The sequence below is a fragment of the Centruroides vittatus genome, unplaced genomic scaffold (assembly GCF_030686945.1).
Source record: "Centruroides vittatus isolate TY-2023 unplaced genomic scaffold, ASM3068694v2 scaffold_861, whole genome shotgun sequence".
Lineage (NCBI taxonomy): Eukaryota > Metazoa > Arthropoda > Arachnida > Scorpiones > Buthidae > Centruroides > Centruroides vittatus.
In genome coordinates, this window is record NW_027122718.1 from 2,983,991 (window position 1) to 3,002,263 (window position 18,273).

Consider the following 18,273-nt stretch of genomic DNA (forward strand, 5'->3'; position numbering starts at 1 on the left):
GTAATATATATTTGTAAAATCAGGTAAGTAAATAAATTTGATTATAAATACAAATACATTAAATATAAATAAAATTTACCAATTTTAATATAATAAATTATCATTTTTTTATTATTAGTAAACGAGCTATTATAAAATTTTTAATTAAATTTTTTAAATTGAAAATAACCATTCATATATAACATTATTCAAAACAGTAAACATTACATGCAGAAATATTCTTAAAATATAAATATTTATATATAAAAATCTTAAACAATTTATATATATATAATAAATATCAAATGAATGAGCAAAATAAGATATTTAAATTATTTCCATTTCATTTATGAACGACATTCATAAATATATATAGCCTATATAAAGAATGATTTTTTTAAAATAATTCACTTATTACCAATTCAAATTATTAAAAAAATTGTTTAAAATTACACATTTAAATAATTTAATGATTTAATTTTCTGATAATAAACAGTATCTATGGCAATAAAAAAATATCTAAATCAAAAGATGATCCATTTGTTAAATTTTATATCATTAAGTATGTACTATTACATTAAAACAAATTAAAAATTTCTAATTATCTTGCATTTCCTACATAATTATTTATTAAACATAATTATATCAATTATATAAATAGCTATTTTAGTGACGCAAAACTTAAAATTTAAATACCAACCAAACTATAAAGTTAGGAACAAAAAAATATATATAAAATCTAAAACGTAAAATTAATCGAATTATAAATTTACTTTAATACACGCGAATTTAACAAAACGGCAAGAGTTAAGTTAATCGTTCGATTATAAAAGCGAGTCGAAATGACAAAGTTAACAAAAATCACGAAATCATAAAATAGTTTCTATTTTTGATCATATTAAATATAATAAAAAAACAGCAATATATAAAGTGGATGGATATATGTATGTATTATAAGTATAAAAATGATTAAATTATATAACATTTCTGCAAACTTGCTGTTTGAATTTGTAAAATTAAACGTAATTTCTAAGTCTTAAATCTGCTAATATAGCAATAGTGTTGGAAAAATTTGTTCCTCGATTTGAAAGTTATAGACCAAACACAGATCCGAGCACGAACGCGTGTTGTTTGATGTATAATAGGGATTGCTCTCGACAAAGAGAACACTAGTTACATTGGTTTACGATATTACTTCTAAATAAGTATTATTGTCATCTCGACGAGTTTTATTTTTTGCATTGTCAATAAAAAAACTTAACGTGTCATAGTAGTGAATATTTAAATTTTGTTTTATCAAAATAAAAATTTATAAACATATATGAAGAAAATAAAGTGCACTTATTTTAAGATTCCAAAACAATTTTTTTTTTATTAGAAATGCTTTCGTTCTTACATCAGAACAGCTTCAGCTAACTTACGAATACCAATATAGTCAGTTATTCCACTATGTCAAATGCACTTAGTTTCAAAAAATATAATGTAATTATAACGTATTTTAAATAAGAATATAAAAAACGAGTTTTATTATTGTGTATTAATGAATACATTCTGCATACTGTTTAATTTTTCTAACTAAAAGATTTACTTCAGGTTAAAGTAATATGAAAATTTTTTATTTTTATATATTAGAATGTAATATGCTCGAAATTTGTATTATTCAATTTATTTAGTCTCATTAAATATTCCTATTACTTCTTAATTATATAAAAGCTTAAGCTTTTATATAATAAGAAGTAATTTTAAGCATCGGTTATCGAAGTGTTCTGTTTCAATTATTAACCCGAAGATGCTTTATCGAGCAAGCTGAAAAAATTTTTTTAATTAAAAAGTACTGGTAGGAAGTTTTTCCAGTTTTGTTTTTTTATATTTTATGTTCTACTAAATAATTAAAAAAGAATATGTAATATAATTGAAGCAAACTATTTTTGATAAAGTTTCATTATCTTTTAAAGTAATTTACTAATTAAAGTAAGTATCATTCTTATCCATAATAATTTGAATGTTTTCAATTCAGATTTTCAAAAACTTATAGATCATTAAATTTCTATCAAATAATTCATCAACCATGCAACTGCCATATTTTAAAATGTATAATGACGTGCGCGTGTCAAATAATGCTTTATATGCTAATTGGTCTAACATTTACAGCTGTAAAAATTCAATTTTTTTTATTCTCTGCAACATGGCTGCATGTACGGTACACGAATAGGCATCACTGGATGAAAGTAAGATCATTTACATGAAGTGGAGCGGAGCATTTTAATCACTGGCAACAATTTTACGTGACAGATGTTGACAGATTTATACTTCTTTCCAGGCTGCTAAAATGTTTGTCACGCACTTAATATTAAAGGACTTCCAATCGTCTGTCACAGATTTATCAGATGTTGCACTGCCTCTACAATATTTCTTAAGGTCATGAATAAGTAATATGCCTTAAAGACTGCAATGACATTTCGGTTCAGTAGCTAAAAAAACAATAGTGTTGGATGGGAAATAAATACACCTTAACATCCAAGTTATCAGTATACAAATCTTTAAGGTTTGTTGGATGCCCAGGCATTATAAAAGACTAAAACAACTTTATTAGGAAAGTTATTTGTTACATAAAATGTTGCTACCCTGAACAAAAACAGAGCACCAATAAGTACCTCCTCTTTTGCTTACCACACAACTTCTAGCATAAAATGTATTCAAAGACAAATGCTTTCTGCTTACCTTTTATGCTGAAAGTTGTGTGATAAGCAAAAAAAGTGGTTCTTATAAAAAAGTTCCAGTTTCTGTACTGTTTATAATTAAAGCAGAGTAAGAAGCTGTTTCATTACAAAAAATCTTTAAAAAACATTCCTCAAAGACAATACATACAAGTGTGTCATCATTCCAATCCAGTCAATTCCTCAAAAGTGCATTTGAAAGGACTTTTGGTTAATTCCTCAAAAGGATAATGATTAATTAATCCTGGCCATATTTTTATATCAAGCTGTTTCATTTATATTAAAAACCAAGTCAGGGATGCAAACACCATAAATTGTTTTCTAGAATTCAGCTGCTTCACCAGCAATTTCTGAATTTCTGTTCAAATTTTGAAGTGAATAAAGCAATCACAACTTACCACAAATAAGCACGCTACCTCTTCATTCATTTCATTGAACAAGGATCTTCCCTTGTCCATGATTATTGCTTAAGTTACAGAAATGATCTTTTGATTCATATCAATTCACAACACTAATAATTCTTCCACATTTTCTATTATTTTACTCCTTGTATATGTTGTTTTTCATTTGCATTAACAATTACTGATATATATGCTTTTTTATCTTATCTGAATTGGTTAACGTTGAAGTTGTAGAAGGTGCCAACCATGAACATCAATGCTTTACTCAAAATAAGTAATTTTCTGCCTTTTTTTGGCTGAAGTAGTATTAACTCCATGTTTAGATTGTATTTAAACACTAAATAAAAAAAATGCCAACATATTAGCAAAACTTTCATTTTTCTAACAATTTTTCACAACATTATTCACAAGGGATTAAAATGTAACAAACTGTTTTATAAATATAAAACAAAATCATAGTTGCCAGAACATTAAAAATAGTTCCTAGTTTTTCCTCTCCCACCTAAACATTGTCAAATTTGTTAAAAATTGCAATATGGTGCAGCAGACATTGTGTTTATGATTTTGTCTTTGGTCATTTGTCATCTTTTTGATTTTTTGTTAATGCTGTTGAAATGTTTGTTAATGTGAATCTTTGTAAAAATAGAAAATGTAAAATGAAGCCACACTGTTTAAATTTAAAAATACAACACACACTACAACGTTTATATCTTACATAGTTCTGTACTGTACATTAAAAAAAAATCAAATGAAATTTTAAAAGTATAATATTCAAAAACCCATAATGTGTTCCAAGCATCTGATGATGATGATAATGATTAAGAATCATCAAAAATTCTAGGGTTAAATATATTTTAATCTGAAATTTTTAAAGTTGTTTTCTTGTTTCTTATTTAGCATTTATAACATCTTAAAAACAGTTTTTGTTAAATAGTACTATATCTGTGATAACAATTTATGACTGGATACTAATGACAAATATATTAAAGCTTTTCTGTTTCAGATTTTATATAAATTTATATTTTAACACACACAAATACTGGGTGTCTAGGACAAAAAAACTACCAATAAGAAAGTTTTGTAAGTAATTTCATACTTTTAAGTATGGAATTACTTACAAAACTATTTGCTATTTGTGGTAAATTTGCAGCCTTTTTATTTGTGGCCTTGCAGCCTAAAAACTGCACACCAATATCAAACGTGGAGGGTACTGTAGCCATACGTATGCCATTTAGAGGGATCCTACCTTTCTGTACTATCTATCTCCTATTCCTCCTCCTCTTTTCCACAAGCTAAACACCTCATGTATGGCCAAAGTCTTTCTGTGTATGTATTTGTGGTAAAATGCAAAGGAAGCCAACAAATTTTTTTGGATATCAATAAATTTTAAACCAATATGGACACGTCTCTTGTAGAACAATAGATTCCAGAATTCGTTGTTTTCAAGCATCTGTACGATTATGTAACCTTTAATAAAGAACGACACGGATGAGTATACCATGGTCTTTGGTATATCTAGTTCCCTACTGACACGAGACAGACAATCTAACTTCACTGAAACAAACTGTGTCAACTTCTGTGCGTGTTTTCTTACAGGTGAGGCAATTTCAATCAGTGTTTTATGCTACATTGCCATTATTTGGCTTTCTGTTGGTTCTTGATATTTTTATTGAAATTCCCTTTGCAAGTAATTTGAAACTTAAGTGTTGGTCAGTCAGTCAATATCATTTATTATGTCAGTACAAAATCAGTACATGCCCTGGTTCCGCACTGCACTGCCGGAGGTGAAAACAAGATACAGTAAAATTACAAGTTGTGTCGGTCAGCAAGCCAACAACAATACTTCACTTCCTGCTGCACAACGAATGCCATCTTGACCGCCATGCAAAAGGACAGCAGTGCCATCTGCTGCTGAATTGTCACCACAAAAACTTGAAAAGGTTCTCTTTGCTTCACTGTGAACAAATGTTTTGCCATTGAATTATGCATAGATTTACAAGCTTCTCTTATTGGTAGTTTTCGCCCCATCCTATAAACAATTATTTTGATTATGCCGAGTTCTTGAAAATCTTGGAACGATAGCATCTCCGGAGTATTGGTAAAAAGTTTTAAAAAAATCAAATTTTAATTTCTATGAACTTTCAAGTGTTTAATTTAAAAGTAGCAGAAGGTTTCATTTTAATATAAAATATTAACTGTATAATTTTTCCTTTTGAATAATTGATATAAATGAATGATTTTAATTGCATGTTTAATTTCATTATATATTTAAGTTTAGAAAAATTTTGACTGCATTACTTATGTAATACTAATACCATATTTATAATTTCAGAATTGTAAAAAAAAAATCCTCTAATTATACTGAATCTTCCAAATTGTTATAATAATTTATATTTCTACTTAAAAAAAATAGAAATCTAAATATATACAGTCAATAATAGCTCTAATTTTATTAAATAAAATACTTTCCATAATAATAAAGCTAATATTTTAAATTTGCAAATGCTTTATTTTATTATTGTAATCTTTAAAAATGATTAAAATAGAAATCATAATAGTGTTTTTATCTATGTACCATATTATAAATGAGCATGGAAACTAGGAATTCCATTATAAACTTTATAAAAATCTAAGAATTAAAAAATTAAAAATGTACACTGTATATTTAAAGATTAAAATATTGTTTCATTAATGACTAAAAATTAATAATTACTCAAAACTGCAATTCATAATAAAAAGATACTATCTTAGACTATAAAATAACTTCATGATATAACAATTTGAGTTAGATGTAAATTTATAACTTAAAAAAGTCATTTTCACAAGTAAATCTCATTTAATTATACAATAAAAACAAATAATTGTTTAATAATTTAATTACTGTATTTCACTGTCATTATTTTATATTATTATTAATAATCATTTTTAAGATTAAATCATTTTTATGGGTAAAAATAAAAATTTCTTTTAATTAATATTTTTTTTATATTTAAAAACAATGTCAAATTATAAAATATTTATATTTGATTAAAAAAAATTACACAAATATTAAATTTATAATGATATAAAAATTTAATATACGATTATTTATAAATATAATTAGCTACACACGTATACTTCACAAATATTAATGTTTAAAATATTTTTTATTAAATTCGATTAATTAAATTCAATATTTTAATTTATTATAACTTAACTATAACTAAATTTTATACATTTAAAATTAATTCCAAATTGTGTTGTATGATTCTATGAAATGTTTATCTAATTAAAAATTCTAATGCTATCTACACATTTCTTTTTTAATTATATAAATCAAAAGTGGTAAAAGTTCTGAAACATTACTATAAAAAGCTCAGAAATATCTAAAATCATGTATATATTTATTTGCATTATAAAGCAAAATTTCATTCAAATTGTTAATCTTGACAGATTAAAAATCTAAATTTAACTTAATTCAAATGTAGATTTTAATATGCTAAAGACTAATTTAATTATCTTATTAAAATATTACTAGTCTAAAGTTTCTCCATAAATGAAATGGTTAATTAAACTTTAATAACAAATTAGAAAACAATGTATATATACATATTATCTTATTATAATGTACAATAGAGTAAGAAAAAAGATAAAATTTTTTCCAACAAATAGCAAATTTAAAACTTTATTCTGTAATATTTTTACTCAAAAATCTATATTGAGGTAAAATAATTTTTGTATAAAAATAAATATTCAAATTTTTCAATAACTATAGACAACTATAGTAGATCCCCCTATAACACGGTAGATACATTCCGTGTTATATGAATCCGTGTTGTACGAGTCAATTACATGAGCCAATCACAGCCTGGCATGTGTACAGTTTAGGAACTACGGCTGTTTGAAAGGTTTTCTTCCATAAAAATTAATCGATTCTAGACTAATTTGACTCAAACATTTCCAAAACACGTATAATTTTTTGGGAATAATCCATATAAACTATGCTATAAACAAAAAATTGTTGGATTACTTACCGAGAGTGCACTGTTCGAAGATGCCATTGCCTAAGCTTGTTTTTGTTGCAGAGCGGCTCGTCGAATGGCGGGTGCACGTTTCCTGATAAGTTATTCGTTCGGCGAATTCTTCGCTGAACTTTGGAGACATCGTTAATAGAAATATAATTTTTATGGCCGTTGAATAATACCGTAAATGTTTTTTCACAAGAACTTATAAAAATTTATTAATACTTTCCCGCCTAAACTCTCCGTATATACGCCTGGCGCTGGACTGTGGCAAGTAGTTTGGCTGCTCGTCCACTATTGGTCCAGAATCGACCAATCCTGTCTCGACACGAGTCGGCAATGACGTTTTAGTGTTATAAGAGTCTTTTAGCGTGTTATACGAACAAGATTGCAATTTTTTCGCTGTGTTATACAAATCCGTGTTATAGGGGGGGTCTACTGTATAATCTTTGGTGATTGAGGCATTAGCCAGCCTACTATTCTGGGGACCCAGGATCAAATCCAAGCAAGCAACTCGCTAAAAATTTTTCATGGGTGATCTGTCCTAAATGTGTTTTACTCTGTCCCTCATAGCCTGACTACCTCTACTGTGGACTGGCTGAGCCCACGATAGGTATGTAAAGTGCCTCTTAGAGCACACAGGGAAGAAAGTAGGAACTAATCTTTATAAATCACACAAAATATAAGTTAAAATTTACAAAAATGTTAAAATACAACTGAATTTATTAAAATATTTGCATTTTCATTACAAAAATATAAGCCCAGAAATGAACCCGAAGGTGTTACATGTATTTTTAAAATTTTTGTTTTGAATACAAATTTTTATCATTATATATACTGTCTTATAAAGTTAGAAATGTACCAGTATTTCCATTATCATTGTCATTTGTACTATCTATTAATAATTATTGAAAAATTTTAAACTTTAATATTCTAATTTTTATACAAACATTATCTCTTTAAACAAGTATTTAACCAAACTAATAATACTAAACAACTATTTATTAATTTAATACTAATTAATAAATAGTTTTTATAAGCATTTGGTTAAACATGTTTAAAAATTAAAGGAATTTTATATAAATTGTTTTTTTTACCTTCCAATTTTATCAGCAAGAAAACTAGCACACAATGATCCTAATGCAGCACTTGCTAAGTAAACTGATACTATAAACGACCACAATAAATCTAATTCATTCCTGGACACAAAATGTCCTCGCTGCGAAAGAGATCGATTGCAAAACTGTTCTAGGACCTGTTAAAAAATAATTAAAACAATAATTACTTTATAATTTAACAACAACAGTTAAAACAATTTTCATTTTAAATATTTTTTCACCATTTATTTTATAGATTTATTATTTAATACATAAATAGAGTTAAGGAATAAACATGTTAAAAAAATTATTTTTACTTAGAAAAAAAAAGTATTGTCTTTCATAACTAAATTGTCTTTTCCATATAGAAAGAACTGCTATTGATTTCATAATTATATATTTCCTTTAAACCTCTGCATCAATTTATTTAATGTATAAATTTTCAATTCATCTTAAAGTTAATATCTCTATATATTTTTTACCATGCAGAAAAATATACATGCTATTAATAAATAAATTCAGTCATCAATCTATACATTAATTTCATTTAATTTTCCTTTTTACAATTTAATGATATGTTTTTAAAATAGATCAAGTTAATTTAAAAAAAAATCAATGATTTAATAGTTGATTATTAAAACTTACAGTTTGAGGTGTATTGATAACTCCAAGATTATAACCTGCTGGAACACTGATTCCTAATACACCCATTATGGCTACAGTCAACAATCTTTTAGTAAGGCCAGGTGTTTTCTAAAAGTGTAAAGTAATTTTTATTAATACTAATTTTATATTAAAAAATTCTAATATTTTAGTTTATATATTAAAGTTTTATTCTATAATGTTAAAATTTTTTTTAATAAAAATATTTTTAAAAATTATAAATATGGATTTATAAGCAGGTAATTTTAATTGAATATTTCTTCAATACTTTAATTTTACAAAAAAATTAACTGAATATATATAATTAACAAATTACATCATCAATTCATCATTAAGATAATTCTTCCGAGACTGCATATAACTTAATAGAAACACTAAGGCTGCAATTTAAAGGTTTTCGAGTAAGTGTTTCATCATTAAGATAACTTTTTTAAAAATGAAGAAGTTTTTTTATTCTTAAACAATTATTATACATGCTATTTAAATCTCACTAATGATTGAAGAATACGTGAATAAAGGAGAAGTCTATAAATAAAATTCTTATTGACTTATGCCAATTGCATAAGAACTGGATATAAAGAAATAAAAGCTTTTGCTATGAACTAAATCTTACGAAATAATTCTTTATTTAGAAAAATCTGTATTTAAATATTGATAGTATAATATGAGAGGATAACAGGAAACAATGTCTAGTATTCATTATGAATTATTTTATTTATACAATTATATGTAACAAATGTCTCGTTTTTTTTCTATTTATATTATTCTACAAATTAAAAGTCAGATCTTTATAGGTTAAATATATTTTTTTTAAATTTTCAAATCTGGTTCAATTTTAGATGCTTCAAATATGGTTTTATATAAAATCTAGCTTAGTTATTTTATAAAGTAATTGTTAATAAATAAATCACACCATACTTTTGTTAACATTACAAAGATTCTTTAATTATAAAAATGCTTTTGACTTCTTTTGAGCCATTTTCAGTTTATCACATTTCAAACTATATAGAATATTTTTTTTACCTATGTTGTATGAAATAGAACATTTGAACATATAAATGCTAAATATGAAAGTATAATTGTATTTTATTTAATTACTAGCAGATAAGCCCGGCATTGCTCGGGCAAAAAGTAACGTTAGCGAAGATTATTACATTATGGCCAATCTTACCAGTTTTTACAGAATGCAAGAATTAGGTTCCACCTGTTTCCAGACTAATTAGAGAATTTATAGATGGAACTAAAAATATGTTCCATTTCCCGCAAAAACTGCATCCGTGCCTGTAAATCTTGCACGTCACTTTCTCTTAACACTCCCATTATTAAGGAATACGTGTTCCGGGATGTTCCCGAACATTCCAGAACATCCCAGAACATTCTGGAATGTTGTGGAATACTCTCGAATATTCTGAACTGTTCTAGAAACTTCTAGAAGGAGAACTTCCAGCCTTTATATCTTCAACAGCACGCCCTTCAGGTAAAAACGGGAACCTTCTTTATGGATGGGAATAGAGGGCTACCACACCATATAACTCCCTTGATCATACCAGGACTCATTTTTGAGTTTTAGCAGCACGCACCTTATACACTTACTTTTATTATATATATTGATTGATGATTATAAACATACCTGTTTTATAACAGAGAAAAATTAAATAGCAATATATTTACATATTACAGTAATTAAAACTTATAGAAAAATACACTTTGGGAGTAGAGTTATATTTTCCATTTTTTTCCTCACATTGAAATAGAAAAATAGTGAATGTTGAACATATTACTGAACTAAATATTCAAAACAGGTATTGAATAATACAGTAAATACTCTTCAATAATATTAAATACTGTGTTTATTTTCATGAAGTATAAAAAAAAACATAACAGCTTACATTTTAATTTGAATTTATATGTAAGCTTCTCTGTTTGACACATTCGAACATTGAAGAGTTGAGTATTCCATCTATTTGAAGTTTGACCTGAAGCAGTTCTTAGTAGTAGACTGAAACATTTGTGTTTTTCTGAACTTACATCACTGCTGGGTTAATATCAAGGTACAGAGTTTTTACAATATTTTACAACTCATATATCAAATTTTACTACAGTAGAGCATCGATTATCTGACCCCCGATTAACCGACTTATCGGTTAACCGACCTCGTTCTAGTCGGCAAATTCAAATGTCTGCTAGTGATGTGGCGTTACAATATTTGGTTGTGTCTTAACAAAAATAATAATAAAGTAGCCAAATTTTTGCATGTTTTAGCTGGCAGCACTGGCTCAACCATGAAAGGGAGGCTAGTATGTAAACAGGCCTAATACACTATACTAATAATGTATTTTTTCATACTCTATGGTTATCCGACTTTTCAGTTATCCGACCGACCCCAGTCCCCAATTAAGTCGGATAATCGATGCTCTACTGTACTTTCTAATTAGGAAGTGCCTCCCAGAAGGACTTTTTATGGGAAATTGACCCATATTTATGTCTTAGATAAATGAATAAAACCCAAAAAACTCCACATGACCAGTCTGTTGGTAAGATGTAAACCTGTGACCAACTACCAATTCTTAGTGTTTAATCTGCTCAGCCACTAATGGACCCATATCTGGAAATATACTATTGAGGTGCTATACAGGTTTTATTATGCTTCAGTGATATACATTGTGTGGTTGTAAACCTTGCAGATGGAAGGAATGAAATTTAGCCTTGTATAAGGTCTACCAGACACTCACCTGTGAACCATCCACATTTGCTATGACTGCTTGGTTACTGGGGAACATCTGTCCACCAACAACTAAGCAATTGCAACAAATGTAGATGGTTGCAGATGTCTCACAATGTAGGCCAAGATCTAGATCTCAAACTGATAACTGTATGGCCCTGCCCATTAATAAAGTTTTCAACATTGCATGGGTCAAGCAAATTGCACACTAAATCTTGGATACAGATAATGTTCACTACAAAGCACACTAGAGTATCAAATACTTGTCTAGCACCTCAACAGTGTATTTCCAAAAACACTTGTTTATGAGATCAAAGTTATTCATCATATCCGTCTATAAACATTGGTGAAGTTTGGCATTGTCATGAATCATTCTGTATTTTGGTTTCCAAGTATCATTTGATTTTGGCCAATCATTTCAGAAAATGCATCCTTGCATACAGTGACATGTACGTACATATAATGCATACTCTAATTCAGTGTTTCTCAAACTTTTTGGACCGCGACCCCCCTTCTGCACTTAAAAATTTCAAAGGACCCCCGAAGAATAAGTATGTGTCAAAAAACATCCCAGAGGGAGGGGGTTAGGCTCGTATTTAAATATTATTTATATGTGCAATTTATTTAAGTAAAAATTATTTTATATATTTTTTATTTCTATTATTTCTAAACATGAATCCATAGTAAATTTATAAAATATTTGAAAAAAATTGATCTGGCATCAATTTTTCAGCGACCCCCCAAATATTTTTCACGACCCCCAACTTTGAGAATCACTGCTCTAATTTGTCAAATTCAAGAGGCATGTGAATGTACTCACTAAACTTTCCTGGTAGAAACAGACTACTCTTCTAGAATTTTCTAAAACAATTCACAAATTCAGACACCAGTGTGAGGATGTTCAAAACAAACAAGAGTCACATTGCATTTTTTTTGTTACCTTTTTTACTGAAGAAATGAGTAGTCAGGCCTTTAATCCTAGCATCCCTTCTTGCTCCAAAGTCTACAGAAATGGTTATAAATTCAGCCTTATTCATATATTCTTTGATGTGTTCTTTAAATGTCTGTCAATATATCTTGAGTGATTTTTTGCAAGTTGGGATCATCTGACTTCTTTATATTTGGAGTCAAGGCTATGCATCAGATCAATATGTGATGGATCTATCACATTTGAAGAATTGGAAGTTATGACTTCACAAGCATGTGGTCTGCCCGTAGTTGCTTCTGATGGCTCTGAGAATATGGTGATGAATCAGAAAATCCTTCAACAATTGTTGACTGGTTCAAATGTTACAGACTAGATTGCTTTACATTTGCTGGCTTCATCTGGAGATGCAAATGAATAATAAGCAGCTGCTTTTTTGTTATACTCTTCGTATTCTTGGGGATGTTTGTATCTAAGATGTCACTATAAATTTATTTGTCAGCAATTTGCCACAAGTTTTTTTGTTGCCATTTCTTGACTTTTTAAAAAGGAACAATACATTTTGTCTTTCCCAAAGTAACATCATAATAGGTTCCATAGTGCTTTACAATTTTTAAAAACCAAAAGTCTTCAATTGGGCTCGGTCACCTTGAGGTAAGTACAGAAATTGTAATAGGGAGGTGGCTAAATTTATCACAACTATGAAGAAAAAATAATTTATTAAGACTTTAATAAACTTTTCTAAAGTCCAAATCTTACATTTCAAATACTAAATTAAAACTGTTTTCAGTAGTTTTCATTAATTAAAACAATACTAGAGAAAACTGGTAAACCTATTTTCATCATAAGCTACAACATGTTGAAAGGAGGTATAAACACTGTAAACCAAATGTATAGAAAAACTACACAGTATCAAGAATCACTCAAAGATGGCCTTGTGCTATTTCCTATGCTCTGATGAACATTGCAGATATAGTCAGATATTCTTTTCAACTCAAAACAACTAATCCAGAAAGGGTACCAAAGAAAATTTTTCTTAAAATTTAGCTTTTGATCTAGTAAAGACCCAAATTCAAGAAAGAGTAGAAATTAAAAATCTATCTGTTGATATAAGAGAATTAGTAAAATGGTAACTGATGAAGAATCAAAACAACCACTAAGTAAAAAGAAAAAAAAAAGGATAAAGAAGCACTATTTATTGAGGGCCAAAAATGTTAATACAACAATTAAATGTTCTTTGTGTATTAATTATATATGCAAAAAACATTAGTTAAAACCATAGTAACCTGTTTAAAATGTGAACAAAAATGATGAAAGTCCATAACATTATATGTAATAAAGAAACATTTCAGTTTATTGTGAACTTTTTTAATTGTAGTTTTTAATATTTATTTTAAAATTATTTACAACTGTTTAATATATATAACTTAGTTTACCATAAATAGTAAATTAAGATATTATCTATTGTTTTTACCATTATACCACTAATCTACTGAATCATTACATCAATTATAAAGATTGATGTTGCAAATAATCCATTTCTTGTTTCAGGAAGTTTTACTTACAGCCAAGTTTCATGACTTCCAATAATTAAAGCATTAAACAAATGCTCTAATGATTTCTATGAATTCTTGTTCTGCATTTATTAATTAAATTTATATAGGTTCTGTTTAATTTAAATATGTTTCAAATTCTACATCATTGATCTCTTTGTTCCAAACTTTAAATTGCTACCTAATACATTTTAAAATGTTTGCATAAATTATTTTGGAATTTTGGGGGTTAATGTTACCTTAGGTGCCAAAGATGGCAGCTCACCTCCGATTCCAGCAAGGAAACAGTGGGATGCTCGTTCTAGTCTAACCTAACCTATCCTAATAGATTACCATAATTATTAGGATAGGTTAGGATAGGTTAAAACGTGCATTCCACTGTTTCCTGCTGGAATCGGAGGCGAGCCGCCATCTTGGTACCTAAGGTAACATTAACAACTTTGGGTTACATGCCAGTTATTAAGAGTTGATTTTCCTCTATGAAACTTATCTATTTCATAAAGAAACACATTTTATTAACTGAACTTTTTATTATATTGTTTAAAAGGAATATTCCAAAACTTCTACATATTTATAAATGATAAAATTATAACTATATAATGAACAGTTAAGGAAAGAAAAGCTATTAGTCAAAAATTAGTTTGCCTAAGACTAGTGTTTTGTAAGATTTTTTTACTTAAATGAAAAAATATTATGACATGATTATACTGATGTCATATTATTAATTTTTACAGTTAAATTAAACAGTACAATTAATCTTTACAAGTACAATTAAACAGTTAACGTGGAATAATATATGCACTATTATCTTAAATTGCTTTAATTTATTATGATTTGAATTTGTAAAAAGTAGATAATGCAATGTTTAAAAATTTCATGTCATTTATCAAGACACTATTCACTAGGATTTATTTATTTATAAAGTCTTATCATTATTGATAAGACTTTAGTGAAAGTTAATTTTAAATCATATTTCCAACAAAGATAATATCTAAAATATATTTTATAATCATTTTTGATTAAAAAAATTGGAGAGGAATTTTATTTCTTGTATTTTTACAGGATTCATTATTCATATCAATATTAATTGTTAAGTTATGATTTTTTTAATATAATAAAAATCCTGACTTAATATATTAAAAATCAGATTTATGTAATATACATGCAGAATACACAGAAATAACAAATATGAAATGATTTTGAATTTATTTTAATTTTCATTGGAAAAATAAATTTTAGTTTATTTCTATTTGCATTTTATAAAATTAAAACATTATTTCTCATTTGATTTATCTTGCAGCTAATATATATTATGTAATATTAAATAACACGTTAACTATAAACAGTTTAACAATTTATATTTTATCTAGATTGATTTTACCATAATATGCCAACGCCATTCCTCGGATAATATCGCATTCGGCGGGGACACAGAACAACGTATACATTTACATTAAAAATTTTAATCGGACAGTATACAATACTTCTGTAAATAGTTTAATTTACAGAATACATTTTTTGTTAATCTTTGTGTTTTCAGACGACAGTATTAAAGAGCACGTTCTAAGCAAAAACAATTTGGGGGTCGACGCATATATATACGTATATAATTAACACAACTCCATTTATAATTAGTACAAGACACCTTTTCTACAACAATAAGTATTATAATTGTAATACCGTTACAATTGCTATAATAATAAATGTTTATTATAATAAAGGTCGGCCTTTTTACGGGGGAGAGACTTCTTTTATAATTGCTACCGGCATTATAAATAAATGATAAAAAAAATTAAAGTTTATTAGAAATATTGGATATATTTTCATTTAATGTATGCAAGATATTTATACATATAACAAAATGCTAAACAACATATTAAAATTTAAATATTCTCATGATAAAAATGCAAAAAATATTTTAAAAATTTAATTAATTATTCGTATATGACGATTATTACAAGCTTATCCCTTAGCCAATATATACATAAAATATTTGAAATATTTTACAATATTAATGAGTTTTATGAAATAAAATTGCAAACTAAACGAAAAGGAGGAGGAAAAAAAAAAAAAAAAATCACGAATAATTAAAGTTTCCTTATGCTAAATAATAATCTATTTTAAGTAAATATTAGGTTACCCTTTCGCTAGAAAATTCAATAAAATTGCTTTCTTCATCTTCTTCCAATCCCTTCTTCGTATCGAAGGCCGTCATCCCGATATTTGTCATAACGAGATCGATATTATTTCGCCGTAACAACAACTATTTCTTTTTTTCGACCGCTTTAAATACGGCAATGTACGTTATAAACGGCCTCGATCTCTATTTATAAAATAGAGAGGCCCGAGAACAGGAGCGTATCGGCGAGGAAAGAGAATAAAATCAGCTGTTAAACGATTACATTCGTCACCAAATCAGAACAGAAACCAAACAATAACCTCACACTACGTTTCACACGCGTCATAGGACCTCTGCAGGAAATTCAAACAACCAATCACTGCAAAATGACGTAGTTGAATTTTCGGGAAGGAAACCGGTGATTGGTTGACGAGACACTACAACTAATTATTGTTAATTTTTTAAAAAAATGAACGCCACACTTTAATTTATATTGTGGTTTCATTTGATAATTATAAACGTAACAATGTAATATTTATAATAAAGTTAAATTTTTCTACGAGGACATTAAAATATTTTTTTAAATGGAAAAATTTTGAAATAAATTTTCAGATTAAAGAAATCAAATCAAATCAAAAAATATTTTAAGAATTTTTCAATGTATTTTATTGTAAATATTTTTTGAGTTATTTTAAGATAATATTAGAAAGAGCGTAGGGCTGTTTGCTTTTGTTACTTTAATATTTTATCGCAAGTGCTCCATTTGTTTTTTGAAAAGTTACCAAAATAGAAACGTTCCAAATAATTTTAGCGAAAAAATTCTTGTCATAAATACTTTAAAAATTTAAAAGAAAAATAACATTTATTCATCGCGATGTTTATTGTGACAAAACAATAAACAATGTTTAGTATTTGTGAATACAAAAATGAATTAGTCACGGTGGCTAATCGATAACCGAAGTCGATTTAAATCAAAAATAATAAGTGTTTTTCGATAGACGTATTGTCAAAATGTAGAAAAAGTATTGTGTAGGCTATTTATATTTATTTTTATACCACATTCACTATTTTGCTACGTGTATTTACTATATTCAGATAAAATAATTAAATAATTGTAAAAAATGAATATTTATGTTAGGCTATATTGTATTTTTAATTATTTACATTTATTTAATACGAATATTATAATTAACATAAAAACACATAATGAATGTTATATTAATTATAGTTATCCTTATTGTATTTTCACGTTCGATTTCTGAATCATTTTCGCAACTCGAACCACGAAACCTTGAAGATAAATAATAATAATAATAATCGACTAAAATATACACAGTACTTCCGTTGGTGAATATATTATAGTTATATATAACCGGTTTTAAATTTAATTCTAAAACGAGTTTATAAATAAAACTATAATTCTTATTTTAAAATTACAATCTCATTCCAAAAGTAATTTATTTAGAATATTTGGTTGAAATGACACAAAGATTAGAAGAAATTTATATATTTTTAACGTAAACCTATGAAAATTTTTTTCTGCGGGACGTAAATTGATGATCTGTCAGATGATTATTATTTGTTTTTTCGATGCCGAGTGTTTTCCGCATCGTCTCCGATAGAAGGATGTTGAATTGTTTATAAAATCACAGGCCGTGCGATTACATTTGAAGTAAAAAATTGAATTGTTTTTATTTTTAGAGATGACCGAGAGAATATTATTTATTTATTTATTCAAAAAAGGTGGAGCCAAAAATGAAATCTCGCACGGGGCACCCGAGAAGTTATTATGGCGTTGATAATTGCAGAATTTATATTTTTCTTCGTAGGACATTAATAACGTTTTTTTAACAGTTTGCTTCTTCGGTATAAATTACGACATACCTCAAGTTTTCCGAGAAGCGCTATTAAGGGGAATTACTAATTTTTCCTTTAATAATGTGTTTATTATAATAGAAATACAATTTCATTACCTTATTATATACGCAATCGAAAAATTGCATTACGAAACTTTATAAAGATAATAAACTTTTATTTAATGTAATTAATCTCCCCTGATTTTAATGGAATTGATTGGTCTGTTTGCAAGCTGTGAA

General features: G+C 27.1%; 1 protein-coding gene across 1 annotated transcript in view; it reads right to left on the reverse strand.

Moving 5' to 3' along the window:
* Nucleotides 1-16,490, reverse strand: part of LOC136989970 (solute carrier family 2, facilitated glucose transporter member 1-like) — a 38,867-nt gene extending 22,377 nt beyond the window's left edge. The window contains exons 1-3 of the mRNA XM_067288281.1: nt 16,199-16,490; nt 8,841-8,948; nt 8,196-8,353 (exon numbers count right to left, since the gene is read on the reverse strand). Of these exons, the coding sequence (XP_067144382.1) occupies nt 8,196-8,353; nt 8,841-8,948; nt 16,199-16,288 (356 nt within the window). The 5' untranslated portion in view covers nt 16,289-16,490. The remainder of the gene's footprint in view (nt 1-8,195; nt 8,354-8,840; nt 8,949-16,198) is intronic.
* Nucleotides 16,491-18,273: the final 1,783 nt, after the last annotated feature.